This window comes from Bombus fervidus, chromosome 16, assembly GCF_041682495.2.
Source record: "Bombus fervidus isolate BK054 chromosome 16, iyBomFerv1, whole genome shotgun sequence".
NCBI classification, from domain to species: Eukaryota; Metazoa; Arthropoda; class Insecta; order Hymenoptera; family Apidae; genus Bombus; species Bombus fervidus.
In genome coordinates this window covers 5378060-5391015 of record NC_091532.1, presented here as the reverse complement: position 1 = coordinate 5391015, position 12956 = coordinate 5378060, and the positions used below count along the sequence as shown (strand labels likewise).

At 35.7% G+C, this 12956-nt stretch overlaps 1 protein-coding gene and 1 long non-coding RNA gene across 2 annotated transcripts; one reads left to right on the top strand and one right to left on the bottom strand.

Annotated features, from left to right (window-relative positions):
• Positions 1-75: 75 nt before the first annotated feature.
• Positions 76-4524, bottom strand: LOC139995649 (D-altritol 5-dehydrogenase). The gene is made up of 5 exons (XM_072019292.1): positions 4342-4524; positions 1633-1890; positions 942-1179; positions 474-652; positions 76-342 (listed from the first exon to the last, which is right to left on the bottom strand). Exons 1-5 carry the CDS (start codon positions 4477-4479, stop codon positions 139-141), a joined length of 1017 nt encoding a protein of 338 aa, XP_071875393.1. The 5' UTR covers positions 4480-4524; the 3' UTR covers positions 76-138.
• Positions 3080-4275, top strand: LOC139995652 (uncharacterized). Its single transcript, XR_011802031.1, has 2 exons — positions 3080-3637; positions 3785-4275. It is a non-coding gene; the product is annotated as an uncharacterized lncRNA (long non-coding RNA).
• Positions 4525-12956: the final 8432 nt, after the last annotated feature.

The following is a 12956-nucleotide window of genomic DNA, read 5'->3' as shown; positions in this document are numbered from 1 at the left end:
CCTTTATATCAATACTTATCCTTTCATACTTATATTCCAGGGCAAAGAATAATGAAACGCGTTTAAACATTTTCAAAAAAATAGGACTCCATTTTATTAATTTCATAATCATGCGAACCTTTCAATTATTTTTCAAGCTTACAATTTGAACACTGCTTTACTGATCTCGCCTTTCTTTAAACTATCCAAAGCTTCGCGATACTGCGACAACGAAAATACTTTAATACCTAAATTATCGTAATTAAGATATTTATCGGCCATTGCACGCAACAAGCCCAACCCTTTAGGGAACGAGAAAGGGTTTATGTTTACACCTAAAACTGTCAGTTCCTTTAGGTAGATCTGTCGAAAAGCAAATTAAAATTAATCATTTATGCTTACCTGTTCGTGACGTTGTATGAATAAACAATTAGTGGAAAAATAATGAGTCAGGAACATGGAAGCACAATGATACATGGTTGTGATTAACTTACCTGGAATGGCTCGATACTGAATTTCGCGTTGGGATTAGCAACTCCGAATATGCATAAGCGGCCACCTGATCCTAATAATGGAATCGCTGCTTGCACAGCTGCAGCCGAACCGCTGCAGTCCACCACCACGTCGAATGTTTCCTTTAATTGTTCTGGGCTCTTTGCTTCGAAATCAAGATCTGGCAAATATAAATATAAATAATAAAATCAAATTGTCTCTTACAGCATAATTTTTGTAAAATTGTGTGTATGTTATAAAAACATTTTGAAATTTCATTATAACGAAATTTGACTGTTATATTGGTAAAATCATCAAGTTATTATAACGTTAGTAATACATTAGTTAATGTCAGTATAAATTGATCAGTGAAATTTGAAATCAATGACCAATCAATGGTGCTATTTATCTATTGATTAAGATTGAAGATAATTTTGTAACTAGAAACTAAGAAATTATGTTGTTGTTACCGAGCTTGTTTAGTAGTTTCCGCCGTTTCTCTTGTGGCTCGCTGATCGTCACGGATTTCCTAAGACCGTGTAAGTGCAACATGCAGGCCCACAAAAGGCCAATGATTCCGGCGCCAATTACGAGCACGTTGCTACCAACGTTAACGCCGTTAAGTCTCTTCCATCCATGGGCCAAACACGAAAGTGGTTCGAGAAGGACAGCTTGCTGTAAGTCGACGCTATCGGGTATTACGTGAACCTGAAAAAAGTTCAAAAATGAACAACAACGATAAGGAATAATAATAATTCGAAATTCGTGCAACTTTATGATTCCTCTTACGCTTCTTTCTGTACATTTACATATCTATCGGGTTGTTCAGAAAATTCATAACGAAAGTTAAAAAGGATTTAACTATAATTAGACATTTTTTTGCCATCTAGAATTTCACGAGCTTCTTCTTGTACGATTTTTCGTTTCTTTCGCCTTGTGAAATTGTAAAACGTCGTACGTTAAAAAGACCAAGAATAGCAAAATTAAAAAAAGTTAGGAAAATCCCAATTTTATTAGTAGCCTTCGTTTCTCTCATAGACGGAAGTCATGCGAAAAAAATAGAGGACAAAGTTTCGTTATTTTTTGTATGCAATATGGTCTAACGATTTTCCAAAGGATTTGATTAAACCCGTAGAAGGCTTAATGAAAACGTAAACGAACCTGGGTTTCTGGTACGATAGCGTGCGTGGAGAATCCACCGTCTTTGTAGATTCCTATCGTGCTGTTTATGCCACCGGTTTCACAGTGCTGATAAGAGCCATCGTGACAATGGTTGCAAGTATTACAACCGCTGTTAGGGTCGACAGCTACCTTCTGGCCGACTTTAAAGCTTTTTACCAAGGAACCAACCGCGTCGACAGTACCCGAGAATTCATGGCCAAGAGTCAGGAAGCCTTCCTTCTTGCACGGAAATGATCCCTGAACGATAGAATTTTTATTTTATTATTATACCTTAGAATCAATGCAAAATATAAGATTATAAAGTTATAGCAGTTGACTGTTTAGAGTAAGAGAACGTGGATATATGGTTGACGAATCAAATACCAAAATATGTTTATTGCCTGATTAATTACAGCCACTTGATAATGGAAACAGTTTAAACATATTTTTCCTTTTTCTTCTTTTTATTCTTCAAAGATAAAATTGTTTAAATTATGGTAATATACGACAGTATGCAACGATATTAAAATTATTAAAGAGGCTTTCTATAAAGCTTCGCGCAGAAAGGAAATATCAACGATAATACTCCTTATAAAGGTACAAATTCTTTATTTGCATTTTATTAAAGTTGAAAGAAACAAACGCAGGAAATTGCTGGTCTTTCTTTAGGCTATTTTCTCTATTAACCGTTTTGTACTGTAAATTGACATATCACGAGAGATCGCCTGAGAAAGAAGGAGAATTATTGCCATGCTCGTGGTAATATTCCAATCAGTATAATGAGATTAAATGCACGGCAACGCGTGTGATCGATAAAGTGTACAGTGTACAGTTGCTATCGTGTTTGGCGAATATTTGTCAAAAGCGAGCGTTATATCACGCGGCCATAGCCTCTATCTCTTGAAATACTTGTACGTGTTAAGAAATTATGCGACATTCTCGTGGCACGACCATGGAATGCAACCGCGAACGAGACTCGTAGCGAAGTCTGCTCTACGAAGCAAAGAAAAAGAAGAAGAAGAAAAAAGAACGTTCTTTTGTCAAATATGCGAAGAAGCAGATTACTATTGCCAAATAACGACAGTATATCTCGCGTCCATATCCGATTAGTGTCTGCGAAAGCGATTTCTTATTCGCTTTTTCTTAAAAGTGGATCGTCTGTGTGTTTATACCCGGTCAAGTAGAATTAAAGCAATACGATAAAAAGGAACAAGTATTTGCAATCACGTTTGTGCTTCGATAAAAGTAAATTGTTAATATGGACAAGAACACTTGCATTTCGTGGTAATTGCAAACATAAAACATCTGATAGCGATCGTTTTAACTGGATCGGTGGTTCTAGCGTTAAATAAAACAAAGGTACTTCGATACAAGAAGTTTAGTGCATTAAATGCAACTCAATTGAAAGCTGAATTAATCAGAATCCTAATAGAATAATACAGTCAACACTCTGCTCGACAAAAAATGACATTTCACGTGCACCGACGTAATATGTCCTTACATAATAAATCATTTTTCCGTATACTGTATCTAATAGGTCCTTATATAATAGATGACTTTTCCAATAAGCCCGTGCACACGTGATGTCGTACAACGAAACGTGATACGTAATTAGACTGCTGATTTTTATGCATTTGAAGATGCAGGAACGTACAGAATGCACAAAGTGAAGCACACGTTTGAGTAAATAACACCTTAACTGAGACTTAAATAAGACTTCGTACATAACGATATAAACTTGCATAAAGAAATTGTTAAACATTTACACTTTACATATTGTTTGTGAGAGACGTAGATTTTAAGTGAGAATGAAAGAGTTTAAAGTAAGTACGATAGAACTAGATTTAGCTGTGCTCGTTGGGAGACAAACAGTTTATATAATTGCAGTTCATATAATAGAAGCTCGCCAATCATCCCTACAATTACGTTTTGCTCGCATAACAGAAGCTCGCGTTCAGATGAACGAATCGAACCAGAAAAAGTCAATCGTAATAACGAAGCAGTGGTAAGTGAAACTTTGCTTCCACAGAAGAACCATCGAACATCGTAAAACGTATGTTCTCATTTACAAAGAGAATCGTAACGTATCATATGAAATTACGATAACATAAACTCACTGCATAAATTAATCTCTAACTTTAATGATTTGTAGACAAGCCAAGAGTTGAACCGTAAAGAACGAACCGCGATAACCAAGATAGGATCGGGGCATACTCAACTGACACGTATGTACATACTGGAAAACAGTCCTGTTAAATGTGACATCCGCAGTGTGAGACTATCGATCACCCATGTAATCATAGAGCGTTCTATATAGAACAATTCAAGGAGAAAAACATAATGTCGACGATAATGTTAAGGATATCCTCGTGGCGATCTCGTTCCAACAGAAAGATTATCAACCTCTGTAAAGAAATTAAGATATTGAACAGAATTTGATAAGCCAGCGTTCATAAAAATAGTCGCCAATGATCGTAATTGTAGTCGATGCGACTTTAAATTAAATAAATAAGAATAATGATAAAGCTTCGTTCAAGTGAACGATAGTTTAGCTGTAATATATCGTAAAAGCGGAAAGTTGGTCGAAACTCGTAAAGGAAACGCTATGTAGTAAAAAATAATAAATGAATGAATAATATAAAATTTGTATAAGCGTTTTCAGACTTGTGACAATGAAGAGATAGAGAAAGCATAACGATGACGACGTACTTCTAATATATGAAGGTCGGTGCCGCAAATCCCGGAATAAGCGACCCTGATTCGAACTTCGTTCGGCCCTGGCGTCGGTATTTCCGCCCTTCGCAACGCAAGGGTTCGGTTCTTCACGTCGAAACTAAGGAATTCCATGATCTCACTCGTGCTGTCGCGTATCGTACTATAAAGCGTCACGATATCTCTATCCAACATTTATATATACGTGTTGCGACATATTTATGTTTATATATTGGTGCCGTGCGCCGATATTTAATCTCCAAATGCCGTCGCATGTGTAAGTATGTAACGCGTCAGTCGTTGAGACGATCGCACCGAATGGAAAATTAAGGAGTCAGATTTAAGATGTTCGGTGACGGATGCATAAGTCGATTGGAAATGGAATTAAAAGGACGTGTCCAAGGTGGAACAGATATCATTTGGTACTCCGGTTCGGTTGTTTTATTTATGAGTAGATATTCATGAGAGATTGATTCGTGCAACGTGTTTATCAACTGGTATTATGACTTTCTTCGCTATACAGTAACCGTTGAAAGTGTTTGAACGCTTGTAAAAATCCCTTATGAATATATTACGGTGCATTGTACGAGACATTTTGGAATTGCTTTGCCGCTGTAACGAGACCGGGATCGTCGTTATGTCGGCAAAAATCGAAACGAATTTGAAAATTGATAGTAGTAAGAAGTAGTACGATAGCTCACGGAAAGTATTCCAACATCTGTACAAATCTTTTATGAATATATTACGCGTGTTACAGAAAACATTTTGAAATCTCATTGGCACTGTAACAAACTCGTACGTATCTAGAAGTTACAAAATATTTGGTGCGAGTATATATTTCGTAGTGATCCCAAAAGTATTGAAATAGTGAATTATCTACATATTGTTACTTTTGATTATTTATTATTCGGAATCATTTTTAACACTCGTTACATGTTTAAGACGGCTATAGTTATTTTTAGTATAGGTGTTTTTTTCTAAATATACGTTTGCCGGAAATATCTTGTAATTTTTATATAGATTGCCAGATTACGTAGATTTCAAATTTTATCGATATAATCGTGACAGTCGCGTCTCGTTACAATAGCAGTGAATCTTCGGAACGTTTCGCGTAACATGGAAAGTTTTCCTATTAAAGGATCGAGGTAATATTCATGAAAGAAACGATAAATCTTGATAAGTATACAGGCACAATTTCCAGCATCTGGTAAAACGGTGTTTACATCTAAACCATGACGTGTTTCACTAGTGCTCCAATTTTCTCGCATGGCGAAACACATCTTTCATCTTATTTCCACAACAGGATGCTACGGAATATTTAAAATCAGTATCGTTCACGTTTCCAAGGATACTAACTATTTGACTAATCTATTTCTCTCATCTTAATTTCATCGATTAGCAAAGTAACGATCAAAAAATTGGAATACTGTATTTTATATCGATTCAATTATTCTTTCCATAAATTCTTCTCGCATTTCAAGTTGGATCAAAGAACGATTTACTTCAAATTCCAACTCCAATAAAAATTCATCTTTTCGAATTGGATCGAAAGAAACTGACCAAATATTAGAAAGATCAAATCGGTTGAAAAAATCAATCGTAACACTAACAATTTTCAACGTACCAACTTTTCGTTCATTCGTATAAAAGTATCGAAACCACGTTATGGATTCCAACGTCTTCCTAATCGTTTTAACATTGGTATTCTCTTTAAAATGTCCAGGTAGTCCGCAGTATTCTTTCGACAGTTCCTTTGTGCCACTCGTGTCGTCTTTCGTTCACGATTATTCATGCAAAGCAAAAAGTTCAACGAAGCTTCGAGTCGAGGCAGGACTGGGAGTAAAATTACGAACAGCCGAAAAGCTATAGGATATTCGTCACGCGTATCAATCGCTCCGTGAAATTTGTGAATTTCATGACTAGGGCTCGTAAATTTTTTGAGGACAACTCCACGTGTCCTTAAAAAGTTTCCATTCTCAAGATCGACAATGCCCTGTAGAGCGCCTGTCCCAGGAGAGGAATCCTTGTGTTCGATTTTGTATGCTGGTGATTTGTGGACTCCGCTCGTGTACCTGCGGTCGACACCTGAACCATTTGGTAGAATGAATGGTTCAGCAGGTACTCTCGCGATTCATGGTGTAAATTTTATCGAACAATCGGCTTCATTAACAAACAAAGCCTCGAAACGTCATAGCCTGACTCGAACGTAGGCTTCTGCCTTACAAGTTTCAAACCTGTGTTATGACGATGTAGTAAAATTCTTTTCTTCTCGTGTACCTGTTACACCGAGACACGGGAAACACAAGAGAAAGATACGATAAGTACATTTTTGTTGATTTTCTGATTTTAATATAGTTTTATGATTAAACGAGAGAGAATTATAACATAAGAACGAAGATAATCTGTCTTGTTTGAAGATGAGAGTTTTAAAAGTAACTGGTAAGTTGATTAAGTTTCGTAGAAGCCAAAGATATTATTATTAAGACGAGCAATATTTAAAGATTTTCAATATTGCGATGTTATAGCGAGCGAGTATTTATCGTGAAAATTGAGAACTTTTATAGAGCTTCCAAGATTTATTATTATACTCGCCGTTTCATTTTTAATTTTGTGGAACTTCTAACATATATGCTTTCTTAAGCTTCGTTTTAGATTGCTCGTACTCTGTGATTTCACTGTATATGAATTTTACTTATTGCTGTTTTATCACGGTTATTATTACAAGCGGATATTTATATCTGTTCGATTGCAATTACACAATAAATCTCAACGGCACATCTCATTAATCTCGATTACGCGTATCGGTGTTCGAGATCTATTGCAAATTCCATTTATCATTCGTTATGTCCTTCTAGCAAATTCCTTTCATAAGATGCGATAAATTGTAAGATGTTGATTAATGTGTTAAAACCGTTAGATCGAATCGTTTGAATTATTACGAGTTAAAAAATTTAAATTTTTTAATCCTTAAATGTCTAAATTCAAGATATTTAAATGGAAGAAAGAAGCGTCGCAAAAGAGTGTCAAACTATTTACGAATTTTTCTCACATGTTCTGGCTACAACAGTGAAAGGAAGATTTCGTTTAATTTACAGCACGACGGCTGTAAATCTTTGGTTGTGAAGCGATCCCCGCGGACAAAAGGCATCACATTACAATGTAAATCTATTGAAGAAGGTTCAAATTTTGAAAGTGAGATCCTTCCAGACGATTATACGATGGCTCCAACAGCGCTACATACTTTTCTGCGTTTCTAAATTACATTGTCAGCGACTTTCTCAACAAGATGGCAAAAATATTATTTTTACCCTAATAGTCTACAGTTTTGGACACTCGAATAAAAAAACATCACAAACTGCGTTTCAGATCGGTTGGAAATTATAGTGCAATTAGTAAGTTACAGTGTAATTAGTAACAAATAACTGTAAATCAGTTCGTTGCTACGTTTCATAAAATAGCGTTCTGCTTTCGTCCTACGTTCCATCTTTCATCGTTGTGCAAAATTCATTACATTTCGCTAAATCATAAAAACGAAACAGAGAATGAAGTTAGAATTTCACTGATCATGAAACTAAGATAACGATGTTTTCAAGATTTGAAATACGTGACTAAATTGAAATCCGCAAAATCAGATCTTACGTTACTATGATTTTTAATCCGCCACTTCGTCTTGTCATAGAGGCATACTTTAAAATCTACGATGGAATAATAAATTCCAGATATTTTTCCTATCTACGTTTAAAACTGGGAAAGAATCACCAGTGTCACAGTGAACATTAAAATAAGCTGATAAGTAGGTTTATTACTGTGGCTTTGCTTATCAGAGGAGATTAATAAAAGTAAGTCGGCTTTTTGGAGAAAACAAACTGGAATAAATATACGAGTTTTCAGATGATTTCGTTCGTTGATAGAGAGGTTGGAGAACTCTTTCGAGATTATAATTAAAAGCGGTGTAATTAAACGCGTACGGTGCTCCGTTAATGCTTAATTAAACAGGAATATGTTTCAGTCGGTGGGAATAAGCTAATTATAGTAAGTTAATAAGGAAGTTTGCAAGACGAATATAATAAATAGACGGAAATTTATTAAGGTTACACGTTCACGTTATTCGCGTCTGTGTATTCCGAAACTCGATGAAAAATTGCCAACTCTTAACGAACTGGAACCTATTTAACACCCGGTACCTTTTAGAAGATCTTTTTACTTCAGCCGCGTTCACGTTCCGTTAAAAGAGTTTCATAACTTCGGGAGAAACGAGTATCTGCTCTTAAAAAATTTCCGATCTATTAAAATTTATTAAATACGAAGAAATAATTGACAAAATAATATGACGTCACTCGTTCACTCGTTATTAGTAACCGTGTCAGCCGATATGGCATAAAATCCGAAAATAAAAAAGGAAAACCTTCGACGTAATATTAAAGCGAAAAATGTGTCGTAATAAATATAAAACAGAGCGAATTTATGTTACAAGCCAATAATTCGCCAAGAATAAATTTCAAAAACTGGTTTCGATTTTTATCCTATTAAAAAATTCTATCTTTCGCAAACATCTTTGTAAAACGACCAAAATTGCGTACATATCCAAACACAGTACGTCTGTATTATACGATAAATTTATGATCTTTATTTTGCAAAGAATCACCAACCCTAGGACGACTTTTATATTGTACAATTATTAAAACTACCAAGCCCTAGTTCTATTTTAGGCTTACAGTTATTTTGCAGAGCCTCCCAAGGCACATATTAATTATACTACTCGCTATTACGCAAGTAATTATTATAATTAATAATTATAGTACTCGATATAAAATAAGCCATCGAGAAACATCGTAAACGATAAAAATAAATAAAATATACCCAACAGAAGTAAAGCTCCTCTCCTTTTTTAAATCAAAATCTTCAAACTAAATCTACTCAATTTCAGCTCGTCGAGGGTTGGTAGCTCTCTGTATAACTTGGCTCGATTAAACTTAACGAAAAAAGAAAATTAAGCTGAAAAATCATCGTCACGCAATTAAACTCGACGGAGATAAATCTCTCCAGACGTCCTCTTACTCTCTTGACAAAAATTTCTATCAGAACACTCTGAAATAAGCAAAGTAAAACACACGGCGAAAACTAAACGAAACGATTCTTTCTCTCTTATCAATTAACGATTAACCCTTTGTCATCGAATGTAGCATTTAAGATTTGTCTTCGAACTTAAGGCCGAATTTCGCCACACCAACGACATTTTAAAATTTGTCGCCAGCCTTCTCGGTACCCCGGAATCGATATATCGACTCCGCGGTTTTCCCGAGAAGCAACTTGAGCCAATATTTCGACTACAGATGAGTTTTCGTAATAGAAAATATTTCTACCCAATAGGTATATGTACATGTCACGTCCCGCGACCCGCGCGATCCGAGGCGCGAAAGTAAAATTGATAAATTCTTTTAAACCGAGATAATTTTAAAGGTTTATTCGAAACCGTGTTTACAGCATTTGAACTGAAAGGCAGTTAAAGCCGCTAAAAGCTATATCTTGCGAAAACTCATCTAACTACATTTTTATATTATGTTTTTATAACGATTTAAATTGTAAACGAAGTCGGCAATTGAACAAACGTTGGGGATCTTCTCAAACAATTTCAAAAGAAAGGCCCCGGACGTTCTTTCATCTCCGACGGATATAAATGTAGCGACTCAGAGAAGTCAGCAGGAATATGAGTTTGAATTTGAGAATATTTACCATTTGGTTATCGAGTAAATTAATTAGCGTTCGTCTATCGAAGAGTCAGTTATTGTTTTGTCTATTGAAGAATTAGTTATCATTTGTCTACCGAAGAATCATCACTTGTCAACCGAAGAATTTCATACCCGTCAGTCAATTGTCAATATCGAAATTGAGTAAGATTTCAATAAAACATTTTATATTGATAATCTACTTTTGAACAACTTTAATCCTCTCCCGTGCCAGTATTCCCGCACATTGCAGGTAAGCCGAAAGTGGATCTTATTGCCAGTTGTATTAAACGTCAGTTGACGCTACCTTCTCGTCGGCTACTAAATAGAACGTTACATACACGTATTTTACTGAGTGCACTTACCTTTGTTACTAAGAAAAATACGTTAATTGTACCAAACGTTTTGGAAAGTCCATATTTTCCAGGATATTTCCGCACGGTACATAGAAAGCTCGCATGGTAGTAAAAGCGTTCAAGTTAGATAGCGTCATTACGGCATACGCGCCGTAAATATTTATTGCTTCGACTAGAAGTGTCATCAGAAAGATATGCCAACCGCAAAGGGTTCAATTCGCCAGAAATAAACCCGAAGATTCATCTTCGCCTCGTCCAATTAATAAAAAAAATTCCGCTACCGAAACACATTCGAACCAGCAACAAGATGACAAAGGAAATCAACGAGATACCTGTACGATTTCTGTCGACGATTTCTGACCAGTTAAATTCACCATGAACGGAGAGTATATCTCCTTGGTGAGCGGATGCTCGTGAAGGATCCGGTGAATCGATGCCTGGTGAAGAGTTCCATGCGCGTGAGTTTCCTCGGCTAGAGTATCATTTCTACGAGATCTCGATCGAGGGGGAAGGGGGTGAGTTGACCCGATGACCCAGTTTATTCCCGGGGGTTGAATGAACGGCACTGAACGCGATGACGTCATTCCCGACCTCATTTCCGGTTCCCGGTGCAGCCAGCTATCCCAGCTCCGTCCCGTTGACCCGAAATTTCTCGTGAATCGAAGGACGCTCGTTCATCCCGAGCCATTCTACCGACTATGAATGAATTTTCTGCATACGCGTTGCGCGACACTGAAAAAAAATTCTGTACGCCGTACGAAACACGCTGCGCTCTTTCTACGCCAGTTTCTTTGATTTCCAGCGGTCAGTTAATATTATTTAATTACTGAGAAAGTTTTAGCTCAGTTAGCGTTAAGCTTTTAACGAGCCTACTAACCCTCGATTGGTATGACGGAATCATAGACAACTATAACGTTAAATAAATAATAGGCAACGATTTATTATCTTCTCTTTAGTTAAAAATAACTATATTACGTTGTATGAATGTTATTTATAATTGAATTAGGTTGCTTAGTTTTAAAGCGTCTAATTTTTATTTGTATTTTCTCGCTCCGATGTTTTTCTATTTTTTATTTCAAATGCAAATTAAAAGAGAGTGTCTAAAAATTAAATAACTTAACGCGAGCTGTCGTTAGTCGATGCTGACATATTAAACATTTCAGTAAACTGCGTCAAGTATTCACTTGCGTCAATTTATTATCGAATCATAGATTACATGGCTGATATAAAAAAATGGAACAAGTTTATCATACATTTATGATGTGTTAGGTAGACGACCGTTATAGCTATTCATACGATGCAGAGAGTAGCTAGATCCTATTCTATCAGTTTGAGATTAATTATTCAGCAAGAAACGAGCTTCGATCATGAAACAAAGGAAGGAAGGTAATGTTTCTGCATAATAAACGCGAGATGAATTTTACATTTTGTGCATCATTGAATTCAAATTGCGATATTACCATTTAATGACTGCGTATTACTCATAAGTAATTGAAGAAATCTACTCAAATGGCTTCGTCGTTTCGTTAGAACTATATCCGTGATCAACAATTTTAATTGATCGATTATATGATGTGTCTTCCAAATTGGTATCCTCGCACGTATAGCGCACGTATTTTAGTTTTAAGGTCAATAATGAATTATGTATTGATCGTTAAAGCGCTTCTTTTATTATTGTTGTATCATTTTCTTAGAAGGAAAAGAACGTTAAGATATTGCAATCAACGTAATGAATTCTCTAGACACCCTACGCTCTATTTTTTAATGTTGCTCCATCATCTCCTCAAAACAGGAAACAATAGAACATTCTGATCAGTCTAATAGATTTTAGCTTCCATTCCTTCTTGACCAAGGAAAATAAAAAGAATACGGTAGCAAGCAGAGACAATATTTGTAACTTAAATGTTTTCTAACTTATTTGTTTTACCATCTCCTTAAGGAGCTAAAAAAGAAAATCGAACAAAATTAAATTAATTATTCAGGCACCTTATTCTTCACTTTGTTTTGACGAAGGAAGGTCTTTGTTTGAAACAGGAAGAAGACATTATCGACGAAGACTTTCATATCAGATACTAAATAGAACTTAGTTATTTTATCCCGTTTGTAAAAAAAAAAAAAAAAAAAAAACGAAGAAAATTGCCGATGAACTTGCTAAATCATTTAAACACTCCACCTTCTACTCCGCTTCGAGCACAAAAGATAGGATGAAAATATTACCGGCTAAAGACTTCCGTATCTCACAATTACAACTTAATTATCTTATCGTGTCATAAAAAAAAAAGCAAAGAAAATTACTCATGAACTTGTTAAATCATTTAAACACTTCACCTTCTATTCCGTCTCGAGCGAGAAAAATCGGAAGAAACTAAGAAGAAAACGTTCATATCGTGCGAGATGCACGTGATTTGTAACCTGAAATGGAAAAGTACTAAGTACTCGTGTGGCGTAAGTGTGTTTCAAGTTTGCGGTAAGTGACTTACGTAACCATTTTCTTAGTGTGTTGTCATGATCGCCAGGGATCAACAGTTTC